The following is a 24,633-nucleotide window of genomic DNA, read 5'->3' as shown; positions in this document are numbered from 1 at the left end:
TAGTCTTCTAAGCAGTGGATATGGAAGCTCTTGGTGGGGAAGGGGTGGGTCGAGATGGGACTCCTGACCCAGGAAGTGCATGGAGGCAGATGCCAGTGGGGCACACAGAACCTGTCCAGCATGTTGCTTCATTTCTGCAGCAAGATTTGGGGGTTGTCCTGTCATAGCCCCTTCCCACTGCTCAGGGTGCAAAGGCACTTCTCCTGCTTCCCCATGAAGAAGGTATCCCCGAGCTCCCTGATTCTGTGGTTCTGGGAGCTTCTTCTATACCTGATGAAGCTTTGTCATACTCCATCTTATTAATGTCATTGCCTGACACAGTGGTGAATTCAGTCTGAAATACTGTCAGCTTGCAATTTTGAAATGAGTTAAAAATCACTGGGCTGCTTCATCAGCCTGAGTTAAAAATCCTGGGTTTGGGCTTGGCTTCCAATGAGGGTGACTTGTTAGGAGGGAGTGAGATGGCCCAGCGGGGCTGCCTTTGTGACAGCGGCTTTGAATTGGCATCAGGGCCTGTGGCCTTTGATTGGACAGGGCTCACAGAAGGGCAGACGACGTTTTTGTTTGTCAGAGGAAGGAACACACCAGGGAGATTTGTTGCCCATTTAAAAAATGATCGGGCATGAAGTGCATACTGTTTGGATTACAGAAAAACACATCTTCTCATTAGCTTTTTCAGGATCACAAAAGGCCCTATGGCTGATGCAGCCCCAGCCAGTGGGATCTGATGCCAACAAATCTCTGTGACACATTTGCATAGGGAAGCAGTGTTCAGGACAGAGGGAGTCTCTTTCATTTCATCCTTTGTCTTCTCTTTTCATTCTGTTCCGTATCTTTACAAAGTGCCAGGTATGCATTTTCAGCTTGAACTCACTGAGTGGAAGGGGAGAACCTTCCGGTCACCAGCCCGCATTGGCTGCCTGGGTGATGATGGATGCTGAGTGGAGCAAGCAGGTTTCTGACACGGGAAGTGGTGAGGCTGGAGTGGGGATCAGGGAAATGGGCTGGAGAGACACTGGTGGGGGCTGCTGCAGACAGCAAGACCAGGCTGGCAGTAGGGGTTGCTTCCCCTGACTACTTAATCCATTGGGACTACTTAGCAGCTCTCGTTTGCCTCACTGTATGAAAATGAGCTGCTTAGCTTTTACTCCTAATGTCTCCTTCCTTCTTTCCTCCTGCCCTCCCTCCCTCCTTTCCTTCCTTCCTTTTCTTCCTTGTTATTCCTCTGTGAGAATGTCAGTTCCTTAAGAGCAAGGACTTTTTCTGTCTTGCCCATCTCTGAATGCCCAGTGCTTTAATGGTACTTGGCATGTGAAATGAGTTTCATAAATATTTGCAGAATTGATGGGCCAAAGTCTTTCCTGTGTTAAATACAAACGTGCTTGTCTAGAGGCAGATGCTCCAGGGACTCCTCCAGCTCTGAACCTCTGTGACCTAGAAATGAAAGATTTCTCCAAAGATACTCCTGGTGCAGACAGTTTATTCAGCATCAACTGAGCGTATCCCTTGGAGTCGACACATGTCAGGGGATTTGGGGTTCAGAAGTGATGAGCCACACTCGGTCCCTAGCCTCACAGAGCAAGACAAAGGAGTGATTATGTCCGTGGGCTGGTGGGCCATTCATTCACTGACTCAACAATTGTTGTTATCCCCGGGATATTTCAGACTGTGTGGAGGTGAGGGGCAAGCAGGAGTGAGGAAGAAAGATACTGTCTATAGTCTCCTGAGGTTTCTACTAGGTTCAGCAGACTTAGAGTCATATTCCAGTTCTGTCACTGATAAGTTGCCTGACCTTAGGCAAGTTCTGATATTTTTTCTCATCTATCAACTGGAGATAAAATTAGCCTCATAAAGTAACTGCAAGAAGGGAATGGGTCTTTGTATCAGACATTGCAGTCTGGACTCTAGAGGCATGAAAGCATAACAAGCTTTTAAAGGATACAAGTTGTCTGCTGTAACTGAGAGCAGAGTAAATATCGGAGGAAGAGGAGAAATTGGGCAGAGAATAGGAACTAAATTTTGGAAGAGAAGTTTGAGGCCAGATTGTGGAAGATGGTACATGAAGGTCTTTCTTTAATTTTTTTTTTTTTAATTTAAAATCCATAACTTTAACAAAGACAAGAACATCAGTTCTCCTCCTTTAGCGGGAAAAGAAAAACCAAAAAACTTTGCAGCCCTTATAGTATCTAAAGATGATTATCTCCCTACTCTGTCTTACCTGCTGGGTACCCAGTATTTATTGCTAAAGAATGAAAATGAAAGATTTTGCTCCTTGTGTTTATTCCACATTTGTCTTAGGAAACCTCATAGGTACTTGCCCATAATTTTTCATTGCATCTGTCTTCCATATGCAGTTTAGACCTGATTTATATTTTACTTTAGCACTATCAGCCTTAGCTTAGAATAATGGAAGGGAGGGAATTGGCCCTTGAGCAGCGCGTTGGTGAAGAGACAGGCAGGAAAGAGGGCTGGTTGTGAGCAGGGTTGGAATTGTGAATCGCTCAGCTTATTTGGATGCATGTGGAAAATTGTATTTTGAAATGATTGAACAGTGTGGGACACAAAAACCAGAGGAACATCAAGAATACACAAGATTTAAATGATCCGGCACTTACTAAAACCTACAGTGGGGGATGCAAGCATTCCTCTCTCAGCTTGCCGTGGTTTCTAATAGCTAAGAAGATGCCCCAAGAAACCTCAGCTCCAGTCAGCACTAACTTTGTCATGATTGCCTCAATGTTAACAGTTAAGGAGTGGAATTTAATAACCTTGGGAGCCATCCCAAGAAAGCAGAAATGAATCTGTCCTAATTGGAGAAAGAAAGGACTTGGGAATGAATAGTCTCCGATTACCCATTTAGAAATCCAGAGCCAAGAGTTTCTGAAAACAGTGGGAGGGATGAAAGTGATAACAGCTTTAATTTTGATGGTTGTACCTGGAGAGCCACAAATGCTTCATAGCTCATTTATAAACCTCACCCCATGCTTGGAACACTGAAGACTCAAAAAAAGTTTGGGTTCTGCAGGGTCAGTTCTCTAGAAAACCTCGGGATCTTTCCCTAGGGGGATAGTGATAGTCCTGGCACAGATGGCGTGGGGTGGGGGTCTCCTCCAGGGGGCACAGGATACTGTTTTGATTCACCTGTTTTAACTGGAGCTGCTTTCTGGTCTTTGCAAGAATGAACAATTTGCTATTGATTTTCCACCATACATATCAGTACCCTGGAGAGCTCTCTGCTTCCTTCTAGGACTCTTTAAACTCAGTAAATCCTTGAAACACTTCTCAAACTTTTCTACCAAAATGCCCCTAAGGGCAAGTAAGAGTAAATATCTACTTTCAGCCTCAGGAGGCACAATTCACTGTGAGCCCATACATTTTGGAAGCCTCTTTGATATGAGCTTATGTGAATTTTGCATTCTGGTCCATGGTAGACCAGTGATTGTCTTAATAAAAAAAAAAAGTTTTAAATTATCTAAAATTACCCACCATCTAGTAAAATAGATGTTGCAGGGGTAGTCACTGTGAATTTGCATCCTCCTTGGCCCACCACAGTCTGAGAAGCAAGGACTAGATTAGATTGTGAAAAGCAGGAAGAGGAGACGGGGCTGTGATAGATACATATGGTGTGGGGACTGCCTATTTTTCACTGATTTTTAGGCTTGTCGGGAGTGTCCAGTGAATGAACACCATGTTGCTTAACTCAAGCTTGTCACAGAGCTTCTGCTCCTGAGAAGGCAACATGGCACAAGGCTCTGAGAGGTCATTTGAGCATCTCAATCTCCAATCTGGGGTAGGTTTTCTCCGCCGTCTTTACTGTTCTGATTTCAGTTAACACCTGCTCCTGGCTGGCTTCTGTAGGTCAGGGTGGAAAGCAATCTGATGGATGCCCACTAGCTGATGATCCAAATGCACCAGCTTTGCCCACCAAACCTGCCAGGCTGAGCCTTGCTGTCCATTTATCCCCAAGCCCTTGGCTGCTGGGATCAACACTGTTTGCTAGATTCTCTCTCCTTCATTATTCTCTTTCCATCACCACCCCCCACCTCCACCACTATCTTTTTATCAGTGGTGCTTGAATGTAGGCTCTTAGGATACCTTATCACTCAAACCCCTTGATTCTCCAGTAGAATTGTTCAAAGCCCAAAGACTTTCTCTCAAAAAAGAAAAAAAAAAAAGTATGACCATGAAGGTTGTGCTCTTAGTGAATGTAACTTAAGGGAAGGAAAGATTTTTATTCTTCATTTCCAGACCTTACAGTCTCTGACATGAGACAAAGCAGAGCGCAGCTCCACTGGAGATACAGGATGCCTCAGTTGTCACGCATTGGCCTCAGCAGTGGTGCAGATCTGGTTAATCAGCAGAGGGGTTCTGGGTCAATTGGACCTGAGCTTGATGTTCAAAAAGAAGTTTTCATCCTTCTTCCTGTAGAGATGAATCTCACATTTGAGCCTGGAAAGGCTAAATAGCATCACAGTACCAGGATCTTGAGTCTCTGAAATGCTTGGGGTCCCCGCCCTAGGTGTACATTCCCTTTATCTGAAGAGCTGGTAAGAGGATGATAACATGGACCACATGCCAAGCTCTGTGCTCAGCGCCTTTCACGCATTATCTCATCAGGTCCTCACAACACTCCAGTGAGGCAGGTCTGTCCATCTGCAACTGAACCCTAACAAGGTGAGTGACCCGTCAAGATACATTCATAGGAAGCAGCCAGCTATGCCTCTCCTCTCAAACTCATACCTCTGTGATCCAAACCCTTGGGCAACATTCTAGATGCAATAATTTTTTTTTAATTAGTAGAGTTTTTTAATTTCCTCATTCTACTATGGTCAGCTACTATGGCTGCAGAATAGCGTAGAATCATGCTCATTAGCACCAAAGGAGTTAGTTCTCTGAGAAAAGCTACGTGTTTTATAAGAGCTTTAATTGCATTGAAGTGAGGCCCAGGTACGAAAGCTAGACTTTATGAGCTGTAGAATTCTTAGAACTCTTTTAAGTATACCTTTTTTTTTTTTCCTGGAAATATTTGATTTTTATTGTGCTTTTTATATCCTCTTATTTTCCGAGGTTATGGAACTGGTCTCAAGTAATTCTGTCTCCTTTGTTCATAAATGTCTGATGAATAATTTCTGTCAATTACAGTGAAATAGAACCCAAGAGCTTTCGCTATTACAACATTTTAGTAAATTCTGGCCATTTTAATGGATGAGAAGGTTAAGACTTCTCTGCGCATGGTGTCCTGTCCCTCTATTGAGAGCCACGACTATTCCCAGGTCTATTGATCATGCTGCTTTGTCTTGTCCCATGTCACCACCAGGCATCCTGAACATCCCCAGTGACATGGACCATATACATGCTTCACAAAACCCACTCACAGAAGGAACCACAAGGCTCACTTGTTCCATGTTGTTTCTTATGTCAGAGACAGAAAGAGAGAAAGTTAAGTTCACTGGACATCAACATTGACTTGGAAAGAAACTTTGACTTTGGTATTCATTATAAAAATCATGTAAGTTTATTCACATATCCAAGTGTTTGGCTTTGATTTCTGTTGGTACCATGTTCTCTTCACAGAAGGCAGTCCTCTTGGGGGTCCTATGGGTGACATGATTCTCAGGGGAGGTAGACAGAGGGGTTCTGTAAGGCTCCTGCTTGGCACGGTAACCATTACTTTTATCCCCTCTTCTCATGAGTGGTGTGGTGGCTCCAAGTATCACCTTTGTTGTGAGACTCACCTAGATTGAAATCCAGACTTACCAGCTGTGTGACCACGGACAGGTTACTCAACATCGTCAATTTCCTCATGAGTTCATTCATATTAAACCGATCTCTGTATCAGTTACCTCAGTGGTGAATTAGAATAATAGTACATTATTCTGTAGGTTGGTTGATGTCACCGTCTCGGCTGTCAGCCCCCTGATGGGATGATGCTTTATGTAATAAAATGCTGTTTTCTTCCCTTTTCCCGCCTCAGTTCTTCTCCTCTCCTCTCCATTTTCTTCCTCTCCTCCATCCCTCTTTTGAAGGGAAATCAATTTCTTGGTGAAAATGCAGAGTGAGGGTCCTTGCCTTCAGCATTCCAGAGCAGCTAGGGGGTGGGGGAAGGCACTGAATAAAAGTTTTAAGAAAGGGACACTGACTGATAACATTTTGTGGCCTGTGATTTTATGACGCCTATTTTCACAGCTGCTCTAGTGGACACATCTTAATGCATTCATGTCAAATGATTAGGATGTGTAAACTAGCCATATTGGACTTATCGGTTTGCTTATAGTGTCTCATTTTGCACGTGAACGGCTGTAGAGAGCGGGCAGGAAGGAGGGGGCTGTTAAAGCTCTTCCCCGCCACTGCTGTTGCAGCCCCAAACAGTACATCCTTAACTCTTACATCTCAGAGGCAAGAGTGCTGTCATCTCCCAGGGATGGAAACTTGCTCTTGCCTCCAGCGATGGTCATGACTCATTGTCTCGCTGATGTAGAGATTCTCCAGGAAGCTGGAGACTGTGCCTTTTGTAGACTGCTGAATGACAGGCTGCAGTGGTGGTGGCCTGCAGGCACAGGCAGTCTGCACTGATTCACAGCTTATCTCAGGGACAGCCCCAGAAGACAAAGGACATTCAGGAAAGCTGAGGGCCCTGGTGTGTGAGTGGTAGAGGCTGGGGCTGGTGCTTCTTTTCAAAGGAAGCAGGATAGGAAATGGAAAGCACGTCTCCTTTGGATGTAGATGTAGCCCTGATTTTGAGGCTTTGCCACTTATTAGCCATGTATTGTCAGAAAGCTACTTATCCATTTCAAATCCATTTTCTCATCTTTACCTTCCTCTTTCACTTAATATACCATAAACATCTACCTATGTTAATACATATAAACCTACTTTTTAGTATTCCTTTTTAGTAGCAGGACAATATTTCATAAATGGATGTCTTGTGATTAAGATAACTATTTCCCTGTAGATGGTGTTGTGAACTAAATGCTTATGTCAAAGCCATAATCCTCATTGTGGCTGTATTTGGAGAGGGGGTCTTTAAGGAAGTAATTAAGGTGAAATGAGGTCTTAAGGGTGGCACCCTGATACAATAGGACAGGGATCATTATCAAAGGAGGCATCAGGGAGCTTGCTTGCTCTGTGAGTCAACCTAGAGAAACCCATGTGAGGACACAGTGAAAAGGTGGTTGTCTGTAAGCCAGGAAGAAAGCCCTCACCAGAAACTGACTAGACTGGGGCTCTCATCTCAGCCTGTCAGCCTCCAGAACTATGAGAAAATAAATTTCTGTTTTTCTAAGCCACCCAATCTCTGGTATTTTGTAGCAATCTGAGCGGATGTATATAGATGAACATTCAAGTTGTTTACAGTTTCCCCTTATTGTAGACCATAAAGATATGTTTTTGCCTAACACTTTCATCTGCTAGGTCATTGGATATTTCTTTTTGCCCTTCTTTCCATTTATTATTAAAGTTTTCATACGTATCAAAAGTTGAGGGAATGATAAACACCTATCTTACCTAAGTTTTATGATTGTTAGCAATTAAAGACATGGTTGAAAAATTGCCCTGTTAAAAGGCTTTTCATAGTTTATACCATCTCCTGCAAACACACACAGACTACTATAAGAGAGAGGATACTTTTAGTTATAATGTTTTCAAACCCTTGAAAGGGAAAGAAAAAATCTCTTCCCAGGAGAGTACTTCTGGTTGGAAGCACTTTTTTATTCTCTTCCTCTTTGTGCTTATCTGTCCTCTGTCCCTGCCCACTTCCATCCTCCAGTTTTTAGACACACACATCCAGCCTTCTGTATTACTCACCTGTCCTGTTTAGACACACGGCCAATAGCCCCTTTGTTCAGTCTCAAAGAGCATGGCCAAACCCTTGACATGAAAGCTGAGAACAGAGACAGAGTCTTTCCAATCTGCCATTCTTCCGTGATTCCAGCAAAATCCTATGGGTGGAATCTTCTGTTTTGTATTCAGTGAGGCTATGTCGTCAGCTAGTAAACAAGCCCCTCTGGAGAGGTGGGGGAAGCAAGATGTATGCATGGGTTACCATGGGGACAGACAAGCCATAATAAATGTTTGGGATTTTAGCTTGACAAGATTTTTGCAGTTTGGAGTAATTTCATTGTCAATCATCCATTAAGTCACTCCTAATGAATCACTGGGAGTGTCTTTGCTCTTCAGAATGAACCTCACATGAGCATGATTTGGGCAGAGAGCAACCTTAAAAGGAACAGGGAGACAGCAAACAGTCATTAATTTGTCAACTCTTTGCGAATTGAGTGGCCTTTTGTCAGAGGGAGTTTACACAAGTCACCGGAGAGGACCGTGGGTTCACATGGTGGTTTTAGATGAAATCTTGACTTCTTGGTTTTACCAGGTAGCCTGGTTGCCTTCCAAAATCCTGTGCAGCTTCATGGCCCCAGGGAAGGGGGTCATGGAGGTTCCTCAGAGGAGGAAAGGGGTCACTACAAGTTGACCACTGGGCCCTCTACTCTGACACTGCCTCTCATTTGCAGCGTGAGAGTGTGCAGTGTGTCTGTTCTTATCAAAGGACCACTTTCCATGTAAAATGTATATAGAAGGTTTTCTCTTCCTACCCCCTCTCCACCAGCTTCAGCACAGGAGGGGGTGCCATGTCTGTCATCACTATGAAACTTGGTGGCCATGGCCCCCCAAAGTCTTCATTGTGGTTTCAAGGCCCCCCCCATGATGACACTGCCGTCTCATCCCATGCCTGCTCTAGCCTGCTTCCAGCCTGGTGAAATGTTGCCATTCCCCAGACTTGCCACCATTTCTCTTACATCTGAAAAGGGAGTTTCTTTTTCCCTGGAGTGTTCTTCCTCATCCTACTACCTGGGTTAAACCCACTTTTCCATAGATAACAGTCAGTCCAGGAAGTCTCACCTAACCCACTGAAAGGCTGGATGCGGTACCTTCCTTATCTCCCTTAGTGTACAGAGCTTACTCTCATATTACCTGTCTCCTCTGTTGAGCTGTGAGCTTCCGGAGGGCAGGAATGACATCCTGTTCACTCTAGAAGTGCCAGCCTAAAATTTGCTCTGCAAATGTTAAAAGAGTGAATAAATTGTCACATCCCCAGGTAACTCTCAGGGACCCATTGTTCAGCCCACAGAATGGAACATCCTCTCATCCCAGCATCTTTGAGGTGGTACCCTGCTCTGCTCTTCCAGGTATTATAACCATTTGCCAGTGAGCTTATAGGATGTGCCTAAGGACAGCAAAAAGACTTGATTTAGAATTTTAAAATCAACATAGCTAATTAAAAATTAACTCATACTGAAAAATAAGTTCTGAAACAATTACAATAATTAAAATATCACTACCTTAATTGAGACCAAGCAGGTGAGCTTAAAAAATAAAATTAATTAAAAAAAAACCTTACATGAAGCCTGTAATTAACTGGCTTTTGAATTTGATGTTTTTCAGCTTGACAAATTTGTTTCAATTAATTCATTCTTTTTTTCCTTTGAAAAATGTTTTGTAAAAATTATTCAAAAAATTAACTGGACATGTATCCTATGCCAGTTGACACTTGATCGGTTTTCGTGAATGGGCAGGAAAGATGCAATTAACCTTCTGTGGGTACCTGTTGGGCATACTCTTGCTTGAATCCACATGAGTCCTGCAGGTATTTGATAGAAATGGAGGGGGCAGGGCTTTGGCATCTTGTGGGGATTGCTGAGTCTTATCACCAGGCATGTGCTGGGGGAGAGAGAAACTTGGAGCACAGTCTGTAGAAACCATTAGCGCCTTGACAAGGAGGCTTCTGTCCCTGGTCAGGGTTATCACTCACTCTCAGCCCTCTGTCACTGCCTTCTCCCCTGCATGGTTTCCCTCCACCTTATTAAAGGGCCTCTCAAATACCACTTATTATTCTGGTCTCCTATTATTTCCTCTAGAAAGTGGAGCCGCACTGCCCTGCCCAGTGCAGGTGTGGGTGCCTGTCAGTCACCACAGCCTCAGGGGTGCTGGAAAGAGCATATCGGAAAGGCAGCATTTACATGGAAGTGGCACACTCCATCACCATCTTTACCCCCTTTCAATCCCAAGTCTGCTGTTTTTCAAAAACAAGATGCGTCCTGGTGATTAAATAAACGCCGACAGCTTGATTTGTTACTGTTCTGTTGTTCTGTGAAGTTCATTTACTCTAAATAATTCCCATACATGTTTGAAGTATTCACAACCTGGTAATTAATTTTTAGCGGTCTTGATTTCTATATGCAAATTGTTAAGTAAGTATGTGTATAGAGTTAAATAGCTGATGATTTTTATTTATTAGTATTTCTGGTTGGAGTTTTTTTTTAAATTTTCTTCTTCTTTTTTTTTTTTTCTTAAGAAATGTTAGCTTCAAGAATTGGAGGAGCAGGAATTTCCCTGACAGTCCACAGGTTAAGACTCCATGCTTCCAAAGCAGGGGGTGCAGCTTCAGTCCCTGGTCTGGGAACTAGGGATTGTGTGCACTATGCTGCACTATGTGGCCAAAAGAAATAAAGAGCTATCGTAAAAAAATTACAAAAAAGAAAACAAAATAATTAGAGTAGGGTGATCTATCAGTTCAGTTCAGTCACTCAGTCATGCCCGACTCTTCGCGACCCGATGAACCGCAGCACGCCAGGCCTCCCTGTCCATCACCAACTCCCGGAGTCCACCCAAACTCATTTCCATTGAGTCGGTGATGCCATCCAACCATCTCATCCTTTGTCGTCCCCCTCTCCTCCTGCCCTCAATCTTAGTATTAGCTTAATGGTAGAGTAACAGATGGCAAGGTTGCAGAAAGAAAATTGACAGCCACTGACCACGTGACTCCTTTGAGGGTTGCTGCCTTCAGAGGGGGTAGGCAGAGGGCACAATTGCCCATGGTGGGCATCCTCCTATTCTTGGGGGGATATCGAGGCCATGTGACCTAACCTTGACAGCACCAGCCCCCCTGGATACCCCTTGCTTTTATTCCTGAAGACTCAGCCTGCCCTGGAGGCCTCTCAAGAACAGGTGCATCTGGGCTCAATAGTTGGTGTGAGATAGGGCCCCACATCAGCCTTTTTTTATCATACAGTTTTTATATTTATTATTTTATATGCTGGGTCTTCATTGCCGTGAGGGCTTTTCTCTAGTTGCGGAGAGCAGGGGCTCCTCTTCCGTTGTTGTGTGGGCTTCTCACTGCGGTGCCTTCTCTTGTTGCAGAGCAGGGGCTGTAGGCGTGCAGGCTCAGTAGTTGTGGTGCACAGGCTTATTTGCTCCCTGGGATATGGGGTCTTCCTGGATCAGGGATCGAACCTGTGTCTCCTGCATTGGCAAGCAGATTCTTTACCACTGAGCCACCAGGGAAGCCCCACATCAACCTTTTTTAGGAGACGCTGGGTGCTTTTCATGCCGCTGGCGTATCGTGTTGAGGAGTTTGGGTTCTGGAGTCAGCCGACCAGGTGTTGTATACTGAACGTCCTTCTCATCTGCTTTGTACAATGGACACAGGAGCAGCAGACACCGCCGTGGGTGTTTGTGTGAGAATTAAGTACAGTAATCCAATTAGAGGGCTTAGTTAACTGCCTGCATGTCAAAAGCACTGGGTACGTGTGAGCTATCGTTCTGGTTATTATGAAGGCTTATTATTCATTCTGGGAATGAAATCCAGACACACAAAATAACAGACACCTAGGAGGCACTTAACATGTTCCCAAGTTTGTTGGCAGCACTTATAAAGATGGACTTATTTCATCCTAATGACAACCTACAGCAATAGTAGGGACCGCTGTTACCCCATTTCACAGAAGAGGAAACTGAGGTATAGGAGGCTAGGAAGGAGTGGAGGCAGCGTTCACTTGGATAACTGTGTCTAGAGGCTGTCCTCCTTCCTGCTCCGCTCAGCAGACTCACTTTCCTTGAGATCTCACTATTCACTGTGGTCATCTGGACCCCAGTGTGGATGGCACATGTCTGTGAAATTGGCTGCAAAAGCTAAAAGAAGCTTAAGTTGGGCGATAAGGCTTGTGACATAGTCCTGCATAGTTTGACATCCATTGCCCTTGGCCAGCTTGGTGTTCTCCATCTCTGAGATCCACTCCAGTGGCAATCCTACAGGGTCTACGACGCTTGGCATCTGTCAGGGAAATACTTCACTTGGTTCCTGTGGCCGGGGCTGCCAGAGGCCTGGTCCCCACATTTCTTCAGGGGTCTGATCCGCATATTTCTTCAGGCCCCTAAGTGTCTGTCTACATCCTGCGGTGACTGGGAGTGTGAGAAGGGCAGTGAAGGACTGGCATGGTCGTTCTCAGCCGTCATCCAGATGTCAGGCACTGTTAGCTCTGTGCTGTGTGTGTCTTGGAGAATGAGTCACAGCTGGCTAGACTGGAGCCCTAGGTGGGGGGTTGGAGGGCAGAGTACAAGGAGAAGGCTGCTGTCCTGAAATGCACCAGCCTCCTGGCTCCTCATGAAGACATCCCAGGAAGCCAGAGAATTCCCCCTGGAGCCAGGAGGTTCCTGCTGCAAGTTTCTGGAAGGCCCAGCCTGGGAAGGCTCTCAGGCCAGACATAGCCCCCTGCCATTCACTTCCCAGAGGGGATGCCTTTAGCTTAAGAGCTCAGAGTGAGCGCCCTGTCCTTGAAGCATCTCTCTCTCCTGCAGTCCATTTCCTGCTGCTAAATGCCAGGCAACCAGGCACACCCACCAGGGAGTAGGCTCCGCCAGGTGACTCCCCTGGAAACAAGGCCTGAGTCTTTTTGCTCACCTAACTGGCCTGGAAATGCACCCTGGTTTCTGTTTGCAGAAGCTGAAGCTGCTGCAGTGGAGGGAGCCTCCCTGAGCAATTCAAGCCCCAGGAAGAAATACCTTCAGATGTAGTGTGTTCAGGTCTCTTTTGATGTTCCCTGGGGCCTTCGGAAGAAAACGATTGAGATTCTAGGCCTGGGTGGCCTGACAGGAATCCTTACTTCCTCTAAGGGCAGAGTGTTCATGACCGCTGAGGGGCCCCAGGGTTGAGAGGGCATGGTATTAATATTTCTTAGAGTCGTTTTGCTTTCCCTACTCAGGATGCAGATTTGTTTAAAGGAACGTGTGTTGGGGGAGGACATGGGAGCGTGACTTCGCCTGGCTGTGGAGGGCAGGCATGACAGACTGACCGCCTGATAGGCATTTTGGCCCCTGAGCTGGGAGATGGCACTATTGCTTTTGTTTTGCAGAGAGCTCCCTGTGGCCTCTTTGCTCTGAGGAGCATGTGCATCTCAACCTGTGGGGTGCTGCCTAGCCAGGGGCCGGCTACTCTGCCTGTTCTAGAAAGTGCTGCCGTATATGATGTGCTGGCTCTGAAGACCCTTCTCCAGTGACTCGGCTGAGTCAATACCACCCTTGTTATTCCCACCCCCAAAGCCCACACTTTCTAGTCAGATGGAATATCTGAGGGTTCCCCGGACATGCCTCCCCACCCTGGAGTATGCCTGACTGCTCTGCCTAGCTTGCCTTTTCTCATTTTGCTTTTTACCATCCTGCCCATCCCTCAAGATCCAACTCACATATTAATGCTTCATTAATCCTTGCCCCAGAAATTGATCTCTCATTCTTTCAAGCTCTGTTATCATTTTATATGCCTGTCATGGCCCTTTTTTAATTCTCCCCTGCACAATAAATATTTATGTGTCAGCTTTTTCCCCCACCCAATTATATCACAAGTTTGTATGGCTCATAACTGTCTTGTAAATCCCAAGATTCTTCACAATAGGCTGATGGATGCTCACAGTGCATGTTGATGGAACTGAAGCCAAAACTCTCCATCCTCTGGGACATTGTATATTATAGGAAATAAGTAACATTGGGTGCAAAGTCATATAAAGCAGTGACAGACATACACAAAGAGTGCTATGTAGCTTTTGGTCCTTGGAACACACAGGGTTCTAAAGTAATTCCTGGCCAAGATGAAGATACTGAAACTCCCAAAGCACAAAAGAATCACTATCGTGATGTTGAAGAAAAACACGTGGCATAGACACAGAATTCCCCCTGGTGTGGGTTTTTATTCTAATTCCCTCCAGCCTATGTAAACAGTGCAGAGTGCAAACACATGGTCTGTTTGTTTCCCACTTGTTTGTTTGAGTATAAGTATAAATTAAATTTACCTGGAGGTTCTAACTCTTCTCTTCTTGCTTTTTTGCCTCAGCCCTGGACCCGTCCAAAGATCCCTGCCTGAAGGTGAAATGCAGCCCTCACAAGGTGTGTGTGACCCAGGACTACCAGACCGCCCTGTGTGTCAGCCGCAAACACCTGCTCCCCAGGTAAGCCAAGGGCTCCAAAGTGTTCTCCAGCCACCAGATCTGGGGTACCTGACCTCTGGCTGGGGGACAAGGGGGAGGCGGGAGACAGGTGTTTGCTGTGTCTTATGTGGTACATAGTACATGCAGTCTTGCTGTGGTATGCATCTCAGTTCTCAAACACATTTGCAGAGAAAGTTAACCTTTTAATTTCCTTTGAATCAACTTTATCTGACTCTGAGCCCTCATCCAAGCAGATGAACAGAAAACCCCTTCCTGGTCGTTGTGGGGGGCTGTTCTTCCTCCTTGGATGACCTCAGAATCCAGGAAGTTTCTCTTTAGTCTTCTGGTTGCCATATACATCCACCCACCCCATGATAATCCTTGAAGGTCCCTTGAAGTCAGAGTTGGGGGTTTATCTGCTTCAGCACTCCATGGGATGTGGGAATCTTTGCCAGGCTGAGAGTCCTGGTTTGGGGTCCTGCTCCTCAAGACAGTCACACCAGTATTCCCCCTGAGAACGTGTCTTCCTGTTTCCTCAGGGCGAAGCACATGATGCTCCCTTCCCCAGCTCAGGGGGAAGTCTCTCCCTTCATCTTCAGGATTGTTAAAGTCTCTGTCCTGTAGCCCCGCCCATTCTGAGCATCTCCTGAGCTTCGTGGTGGTTGTTCCGTCGCCCAGTCATGTCTGACTCTTTGCGACACCATGGATTGCAGCACACCAGGCCTCCCTCTCCCTCACCATCTCCCAGAGTTTACCCAAGTTCATGTTCATTGCATCGGTGATGCCGTCCAGCCATCTCATCCTCTGACACTCTCTTCTCCTTCTGTGCTCAATCTTTCCCAGCACCAGGGACTTTTCCAATGAATTGTCTGTTTGCATCAGATGACCAAAATACTGGAGCTTAGGCTTTTACAAATGAGCCTTTGAATTCAGGCTACTTCTGCCTTCAGTCCTTCAGAAATACTTGAAGTAAGAAAACACACAGACACACACATGCACACACCCAACAGGCTTTCTTCAAGAAGGGGGTTGGATGGGATGGGGGTGGGAGAAAGGTGATTTCAGTGCCAGTCCCTCCCTTGTCCCTGTGCTGACTCTATAGTGGAGAGGTGCAGCAAGAGGCATTGGAGTTACACAGGCTTAGATGTTATCACTTGGATTTGGCTACTTTCTCAGCCAGTTACCTGCACTGCACCATAAACTTAGGCAAAGAAGAGTAGCCTTTCTGATAAATCTGCCTTGTTATAACCTTTGCCCTTTGGTTAGTTCCAATTTGACCCTAGGACCGTGCAGAATGAGTCCTATCCCATCTCTTTAGTTCTTGAAGCCTGAGCAATGCTTGCCCCTGTGGCTGCTCCTTTGGGGACATGCTTTTGAACATGTGTGGGGAGCTCCCATGCTCTGGCAGGCAGTCCAGCAGTGAAGGAGCACTTGGGGGTGGCCTGATAGCACAGAGCAGAGCCCTCAACCCCTCTGGCCCTGCAAACCCAGCATCTGTAGCCTCGGCCCTGGCCTCTGTGATCACCTAACAATAGTCAAGTTTTGTCTCCAGGAGACTGGGACTCAAGGTATTATAATATGCTTTGCTCTTCCCCTGTGTTCTCACTAGAATTAAAGCCAGATCTCACCCCTGAACCCTGTCTAGCAAATGCCAGGCATTGTGCTCAGAACCTGTATCCTTGAATTCTTCCAACGATTTTGTCAAGTTGGTGCTTATTTTTGTCTTCGTTCTAAAAATGAGAGAACTGAGGCAGAGAGAGGAGTTGGTCATTTGCTTGTATAGTTAGTAAGTGGCAGCTGTGTCGGGAACTGTCGAGCTCCAAAGTTTATGTTTTTCGTCAGTACGATGCATTGGCCACATCATTTGATCTGTTTTGTCTATCCACTCATTCCTTATCATTTAACAAAAGGTTTTAGGTACCTACTATGTGCCAGGCCTGTGTTAGGCCTTGAGGCTGCAGAGGTAAATAAGAGACCCTATTTCTACTCTCAAGGAAAATCTAGATCACTGCAGAGTGGGATGTGAAAAAGTATTTTTTTGCTGTTGTTCTTCAAAAGTCCTTCTAAGGCATATGTACCCTGAGAAAGCTCTCCTAGATTCTCCTGCCACACAAGACTTCTTCATTCTCTGAAGGACAAACAATGTGGTCTCTTTTGCTGCAAATACCAACTACTCCTTGTAATAGTGTTGTGTTGTTCAACCATCTGGTTTTATGTGTGTGTGTGTGTAACATGGACAGTCCATTCCCTGTTTCCTCCTGGAATATAGCCCTGTCTGTAAGTCCCAGACAAGAGACTTTTTGTTATAAGCTCAAATCTGCTTGAGACAGAGTCAGCAACCTCACTGGTATTCAGGCATATCTAGGTGCAAATGGTGCTTTTCTGGGCATGCCACGTTTCTGTTTGGAAACACCACCACTTTTTTGCTTGTGTTGAAAGTGTTCTCCTCATCTCTGGCATCTCTTGGTGGCTACAGAGTTACAGTGGCTAAGATCATAGATTTGGGAATAAGACCATTCTAGGCTTCATTCCTGGGCTGGTTACTTTCTAGCTGTGTGACCTGGGCAAGTTACTTGACCTTTCTGAATCTGGGCTTTCTCCACTCTAACTTGGGTTTAAAGAAAGTATTTACCCCCTTCCTCTTTGCCGTTTGCTGGGATACATCCTTTAGTAATTCTTGCAGAGAGGGTCTATGGGTGGTAAGTTTTACTAATCCTTGTATAAAACGTTTTGTGTGTATTTTTTTGTGAGCGGTCAGAAAGACAGCGGTACATAGTTTAGTGTCACGTAATGACAACTAGTCTTACGGTGACTACAACAGTTGTGGTAATAGATATTACTATTGTCTGATTCATTCTGGAAGGCCAGCCAGAAAACCCCTCATTTGCATGCTCCTGAGAATAAGTAGCTCACTCCAGGCGCCCTGCCCACTGTCTTGTTCTGGCCTTTGGATTTCCTGCCCACGGAAGCCTGCTGCCCACTTTGTGATTCATGGCAGGTGAGGAGTTGGACAAAAACTGCATTTCTGATGATAGGTATCATTCATTGACTGGAAAAGCAGCTCAAAGAGGAGGCTCTGACTGAGGGGCATGCCACATCCTCCTCAGGATTGGGGAGGTGGCCGTGTCCAGGGGGTGCTCTGTGGTGGTGGTCTCTGCAATTGTGCCTGCCTCCCCTCCCCTCTGGAGGCTGAATTACTCAGCCCTTATCAGCCCCGTGCACACCTCTTCTTGGGTCTTGGACATCTTCCTGGATGAAACATCTGTCCTTCCACATTATACTTCAGGGATCCCCTCTGACCAGGGAGGCCGTGTTGACAACTCTTATTTATTCGTCAATCAGGGAAGTCATCTTTCTCTCTGTGAAACATCTGTAGGCAATCCCATCAGGCAGTCTGGCCTCTGCAGCAGCTCAAGGGGTAAATCCCGCCTGCCAGACAGTCAGGACCACGCACACATGGAGAGGCGGCTGGTCGGCCTGGGGCTGCTTGTGAGGCTGCGGACTTGGGTTGTCTTTGCAAGCAAGTTGAGATGGGAGGACTGTAAGCGCATCCACAAGAGAAATTCATTAGCTTTCTTTGCCCTTGGAGACTGAGTGGAGAAGCGGTTTGGCACACACATTTGTGACCACCTGGTGTCAGGGTGGCTGGACAAGCAATTTCAGTGCAAACACTCCCCCAGTATTAGAATGGTATTGGGCTTGTGGTTGGTTTCATTGAGAGACTTCAGCTAAACTCAGATTCTCTTTGGAAATTCTGCATTTTATCTCTTCCTGCTGTTGAGCTGTATTGAGTAGGGTGGGGAGAGGGTTAATTCTTGGTAGCATGTTCATCTTTTAGGTGCTCTAAGAGGGCCATTGATGCACTTAAGAGCAGTGTGAAGGAAACCTGGGGTCACGAAAGCTTCTCTTAGGTGACTTTTTCTTAACATTCTAATTTATTTTTGATATTACAGTAATTGAGGCTCATTACAGAAAACACTGAAAAATATAGACAAATAAAAAGAAACAGGAAACAAGCCATGGTCATAGAATCTAAAAATAGTAATTAAAATATTCCAGCACATTGCTTTCCATTCTTTCCTCTACTTTTGTCCATTGATTTGTTTTTGTCAAAACTTGCTTATCGAGTGGTGTATCCTGTTTATCCTGTATATAACAATTTGCATTGGGTTCTCTTCAATTGATATTTACAGATAAGTATTTTATGATACCACAGCACTTTACAGATATAAATCTTAGTGATTATATAATGTACAATACTAAAAATAACTTGAAATGGATCACAGACCTAAATATAAGAGTTGAGATGATAAAGCTTTTAGAAGGAAGCAAGAGTAGTAACCTTGGGATTGATAAAGATTCCTTAAACAGAGCACAAAGAAACCATGAACTATAAATGCCAGAAAAAAAAGAGAAAATCACCAAATTGGATTTCATCAAAAGTAAAAACTTTGATCTTCAAAAGACACTCTTAGACTAATAAAAGGACAAGCCACACTGGGAGAAAATATTTGCAAAACATATGTCCAACAAAAGATTTGTTTCTAGAATATGTAATGAAAGCATATGTCCATGTAAAGGCTGACTCACAAATGTTCATAGCAGCTTTACTTGTAATAGCTAAAAGCTGGAAACAGCCCAAACATTCATCAACAGGTGAACAGATAACAAGTTGTGGTATATTCATTCCGATGGAGTAATACTCAACAATGAAAAAAAAAAAGAATAAGCTATTGATACATGCTACAGCATGGATGAATCTCATAATAATCTTGCTGAGTGACAGAGGACAAAAAATATGAATTGTATGATTTTTGTTTATATGGCATTGTGGTGGATATAAGCTAACCATTGGTGACAGCAGATCATGGTTTGTGTTGGGGAGTAGGTCATTGGGGTGCCTGAGCATTCTTTAATGTTTGACAATGCAAAATGGACCTCAGAGAAACAGTTAAGTCAAATTCTGGTCTTAGGTGCCAAAGATCCTATTGGCAAATCAGTTTAGGGAAGAAGAGTTTTTAGTACAGCTGTGTGTTACTCTTTCTAACTTAAGTTTTAAATATATTCTCTCAGCTCTTCTTAAAGAGAATACCCTCTTAGGGTTTGATTGATGAAAAAATGGACAGAAAGTCATACTACCTGCAGAGGGATCTGCTCTCAGGAATTCACTGCCAGTGGGATGGCTCATTCTGATTTATTGTTCTGGGTGGGCGAGAGATGGGGAGGGCCTCTCCCTACAGAGCGCTGAACATTGATTTTGCCTCTCTGTTGCCATTGATTTTCATTTGGAGAATGGAAAATTGAAGCATTTGTTTTAAGTCTTCCAGACAAGCTGCATTCTCAAATTCTGCATGTGCATCGTGAGTGACAGGGAAGGATGTCAGGGTGGGACTCTCGATGTCTGAGTGTACCCTTGGAAGCCTTCTGGGAGCAGTGGGAACTAATCTGTTTTTAAATACAGAGCCGACAGCTGGTCTTCCCAGTGGACCAGGCCCCTCTAACGTAATGGCCCTTTATCTCTACTTCCTAATTAACTGGAATAACAACGAATTCTCGGCACCAGTGAAGAATTCAGATCCAGTCGAGGCTGGCAGTGCAGTGGACCAATCTGAGAGCTCTCTGTCTTTTATGTGAACTTGAAAAACAGAATCAAAGTATCTGAGGTCAGAGAGAAGTACATCACAGGATATGCCTCAAATACCAAACTCTCAGAGGATATTTGAAAGGATGACGGTTGTTTCATCTCAGTTTTGTTTTACAACAAAGCACTGCCTCCTGCTACAGGGCCTTTGAACGGGTTGATTATACACACACGTGTCTGTCTCAGTTTGGGAGACACACAGCCACGTGGAAGGCAGGTGATTCCTTGGTACCTGAATGGCGTTCTGGTGCTTCACAATTCCAGGCATTGTTTCCAGTTACCAAAGTGTAATCATGCCCACATTCCTTACTATAATTTTGTATGTATGCCACTCATGCCCTTTCTCCAAGGGGCCTACGAATTGCCTTGTGTTCTATGCTAGCCTTGAGGGATCTTTGTTTGCCATGTTGTCTAGGTAGGGTGCTAATGAGGGCTTGATGCTGTTTTTAGGCTATTTGTGGAATACGTGCAGTGGAGTTTTGAGTGTGGGCCCACTTCTGAATCAGTCACCTTTCTAAACAGAAAACCCACCACTGTGGTCTGTTGTTTTGCAAATGCCTTGCCGTGGGTGCTGAAGAAAACATAGAGAGAGTGGTTGGTCCCAGAGCTGCCACTTGCTGGCCACCTACTGTTAACCGACCAGAGTTCTTGGCCTTCCCAATCAGAAATTGACTAGAGGCCAGACAAGAAACTCAGGCAAAGCTTTACTGGGGCCTCTACTGTAGCAGGAGGGAGCAAAAATAAAAAAGTTTCCCTTGCTTGTTCCTTATATGAGGTGAAGGTAGGGGTATGTCCAGGGGATATGTCCAGGGCTCAGGCCAGAGGGGTGGCTTAGGTGGTTTGCCCACCCCTTGGGTAGTGTTGTGTGCAGGGCGCATGTGCAGTAAGTACCCTGCTTTCACTGCCGACACCCTATTTTTGCTCCAGGCACTTCAAAAGTGGCAGTTGGGTTTTTTGGTATCTTGGTATCTTTTGCGTCCAGAATTTGCCCCAACTGCACATGCCCAGGGTTATTTTTAGTCCCTACAGTTTCTTTGTATTTCATTGCTGGAGGAGAGATGTGTCCGGGTGCAAGCACTGCAGCAAGGGTCCCAGGTCCCAGCCTGTCTCACTCCTGTGTTCAGCTCACTGAGCAAAAACGCCCTTATGGATTTCCCAAAGGACTCTGTAGGTCTGTATTATGATCCCCATTTTACAGATGGGATTGTTGAGTTTCCGTCAATAACTCCCTTGGTTGCATAGGGCCATAATGGGCAGATTTGGAACCAGGATGGAGGGACACAGCCCCCTCTGCTGTGGAGCCATGGGTATGAGCTCTAGCTGGCTAGTTCACTTTTACCTGCAGTGCTGTGGCCCAGGAGTTGATCTGTCCCTAATCCTAGATCCCCTCCACACACACGCCTGGGAACTTCGCTCCTGAGTCTTTCCCCTTATAGAGGAGTTGGTGGGGTGCTCGGCTATTAACCCCATTTCCTTCTTTCTATGCCAAAAGCAGTAATTCTGGATTCGTTTTTCCTCTCTGTGGTTTTACCAAAAGCAATCATTCAAACTACATGTCACTTAAATACAGAGATAATTAATGACTTTAAGCCAAAGCTGTTTTTTCAAAGGAAAGAAGTACCATATGCCTCCACCCCTGAGGACCCAGATGCTTCTGAGGGCTTCACTAAGCAAGACTGAACAACTCATGCAAGCCAGTTAGCTTCTCCCCCACTTTGTTTTCCTCTCTGAAGCAGAAGGTATTGATTAGATGCGCTTGAGGACCAAAGCAGCAGAGAGTTAAAAACAATTCATAATGGAGATGAGAATCATCAAGTGGAATCTCTAGTCCCTTGGAGCCGGGAGAGGAGTGAGAGGCAGACCTTTACATTGGAAGGCAGATTCACTAGGCAAGTTTCATAAATACATTAAAAATACATAAAAATCACATCCGCCAGGAAAATGTCCTAGACCCATATCTTGCCCTGCCTTGGCTTCCTTTCATTTCTTTTTTTTTTTTTTAAACCATACTGCCGGTGCCAAAGCAGACTTATGTCTGAAGACAGGGTGGATGAGGGCAGGGTTACTTAGTGAGGCCTCTCAGTCAGTCTCATGGTCTTCTGCCTGACTGGGCAGTTTCTGGGTGTAGCTCTCAGGGACTGGATCCTCTGCCCTGCGAGAATCCCCTCTAGCACCCTCTGCCAGCCTGCCATCCCCACATCCTGGCTGCACTGCTAGAGAAGGCAGTTCAGTTCTAATGGATCCAAACCAAAGGAGCCTTGTCTCTTCTTTCTCTCTTTTTTTTGATCCTGATTCTATCTGGAGGAGATGGAAAATGTTTTATGGTGGAATTCTCTGAAGACACACGTGCCCAGATGCAAGGCTGCTGGAGAGCTAGTGAGCCAAGCGTGTGTGGAGATGGAGTGGCTGTCGACAGGGACTGATGGAGCGTGGCTCTCTCATCCCCTCCCTGTCTCTGTCGTTTTGCAATCAATAAGTTGTGTCCGACTCTTTGTGACCCCATGGACGGTGGCAGGCCAGGCTTTCCTGTCCTTTACCATCTCCTGGAGTTTGCTCACACTCATGTCCATTGAGTCACTGATGCTATCCAATTATCTCATTCTGTGTTGTTCCCTTCTCCTCTTGTCCACAGTCTTTCCCAGGGTCAGAGTTTTTTCTAGTGAGTTGGCTCCTTTCATCAGGTGGCCCAAGTATTAGAGCCCTTAGCATCAGTCCTTCCAATGAATATTCAGGGTTGATTTCCTTTGGGATTGACTGGTTTGATCTCCTTCCTGTCCAGGGGACTCTCAAGGGTCTTCTCTAGCACCACAGTTCAAAAGTATCAGTTCTTCGGTGCTCAGCCTTCTTTATGATCCAACTCTCACATCCACACATGACTATTAGAAAAATCATAGCTTTGACTATACGGACCTTTTCAGCAAAGTAATGTCTCTGCTTTTTAATATGCTGCCGAGGTTTGTCATAGCTTTGTTAGAAAGCATTAAGCATGCCTCCCTGCTCTGTAGTTCTGCCCCAGATCACTGGGCTGCAGTTGCTTTGCTTCTGTTGCTGTGCTCCTTGGTGCTCTTACATATTAAGGAATGCATGGTGATGGTTTAGTCACGAAGTCACATAGAGTAACACATTTCGTGCATCAAATTAGAAAAAAAAGGAGGTTGAGGTGGGTGTGCTTGATTTGGAGAGGTCATGGCGAGGTGTGATTTCCATCGGGGCTCAGGGTATGCTGACTGGCACACAGGTGTGAGTTGTCATATCATCCCGTCCACCCTTAAACAAGAGGCAGCAGACACACCTAAGCCACCGGAGACTCATGGCAGGTGTGTGCCGCCTGCCCATTCTTGGCCGCTTTTCAGGGTCTGGAGAGAGCAGTGCCCTGTGTCCAGGGGAGCAAGGTCAGCGGGGCCTCGGGACACAGCATCGTCTTCTTTTACAGAATTGGTCAGGCTGGTTTTCCCACTGTCACTTACTTCTGTTTTAGGTTTTTTAAACTTCTTTCCTTCGCCTTTGTTATTAATAAATCTACTGTGGCCTGCTCACTGCTCTGCTGAAACTCATCAAGATCGCAACTCACAGGTTTCTAGTTTAAACACTTTATATCAGATTAATTCAACCAGTGAACCATGAAAGACGTTCTTTATGGATATCAGGCACCAGACTAGGGCCCATCTGGGGCACTGACCATGAGGGTTCTGGGGCCAGAAAATGGACTCGGGGTGATTTAGATGGGTGTCTGAGGCTATCTTTAGATGTACTTTTGTTTTAAATAGAATGTTCTCAAGCTAATGTCCGTCTTTAATGTTCCTCACAGAGGGGATGGGCAGTCGGCAAGGCCTTCCATGCACAGAGGGACAGGAGAGATGAAAGTTAATTGGTTTGAGGACCTTGGTACCTTTCCAAGGCACACTCTTAAGTGATGTTTTTCACGGGTACACATTGAAATGAATGTGGTTGTCTTACTGAGACGTGAAAGGCCCCTCTTCCAGCCTGTCTCGTCCATGGTCTTGCTGCAACCTGGGTGCTGGGTGCCCTGCTTCCCACTCAGCTGACTTGAGGGCGAGGCAGGAGGCTCTGGCTCAAACCTCACGGCTCTGAAGATTCCCAAGTGGAGGGCCAAGTGACAGGGCTCCCCTCTGGCCTGGAGCTAGTGTCCTTCTCTTTTCAGGCACCAGGGAGGTTATCTGTGAAGGTGATGGTGATGAAGGGATTTCGGGCTTGAGTCCCTCCTGTTGCAGGACTGTCTCTCAGAAAGGGGCTTCTGCACACTGGCAATGGTGTGTTGCTGCTGCTCTTCAGCCCCTCAGTCGTGTTGGACTCCTTGCGACCCCATGGACTGTAGCCTGCCAGGCTCCTCTGTCCATGGGATTTCCCAAGCAAGAATACTGGAGTGGGTTGCCATTTTCTTCCCCAGGGGATCTTCCCAACCCAGGGATTGAACCCACATCTCCTGCTTGGCAGGCGGGTTCTTTACCACTGAGCTGCCTGTGAAGACCTGGTGATGGTGGGTTAGAGGTCATTAATTCAGATTCCATGAAATTGGAGTCTGTGATAATTTCTTTAACAAGTATTTATGGTGCTTTTCACTTGCCAGACTCTGTTTGGAATTCTGTGATGAATAGACACAGTCTACCCTTGTGGAGATTAAAGTCTACTGGAAAAGACAGGTATAAAGGAAGTATATAAATCGTGCTAGGTATTAAGTAGGATAACAGCAGGGTACCATAAGAGAGATTCACTTTAGGT

At 45.5% G+C, this 24,633-nt stretch overlaps 1 protein-coding gene across 2 annotated transcripts in view; it reads left to right on the top strand.

Annotated features, from left to right (window-relative positions):
- The window catches only part of SPOCK1 (SPARC (osteonectin), cwcv and kazal like domains proteoglycan 1), a 559,487-nt gene that overhangs the window by 348,112 nt on the left and 186,742 nt on the right, over positions 1-24,633 (top strand). For both annotated transcript variants that reach the window (XM_043912845.1, XM_043912844.1), the window contains one exon: positions 14,159-14,273. In XM_043912845.1, the coding sequence (XP_043768780.1) occupies positions 14,159-14,273 (115 nt within the window). The remainder of the gene's footprint in view (positions 1-14,158; positions 14,274-24,633) is intronic.

The sequence above is a fragment of the Cervus elaphus genome, chromosome 9 (genome assembly GCF_910594005.1).
Source record: "Cervus elaphus chromosome 9, mCerEla1.1, whole genome shotgun sequence".
In the NCBI taxonomy this organism is placed as follows: Eukaryota; Metazoa; Chordata; class Mammalia; order Artiodactyla; family Cervidae; genus Cervus; species Cervus elaphus.
The sequence above is the reverse complement of the archived record's forward strand: the minus strand, read 5'-3'. Positions and strand labels throughout refer to the sequence as shown.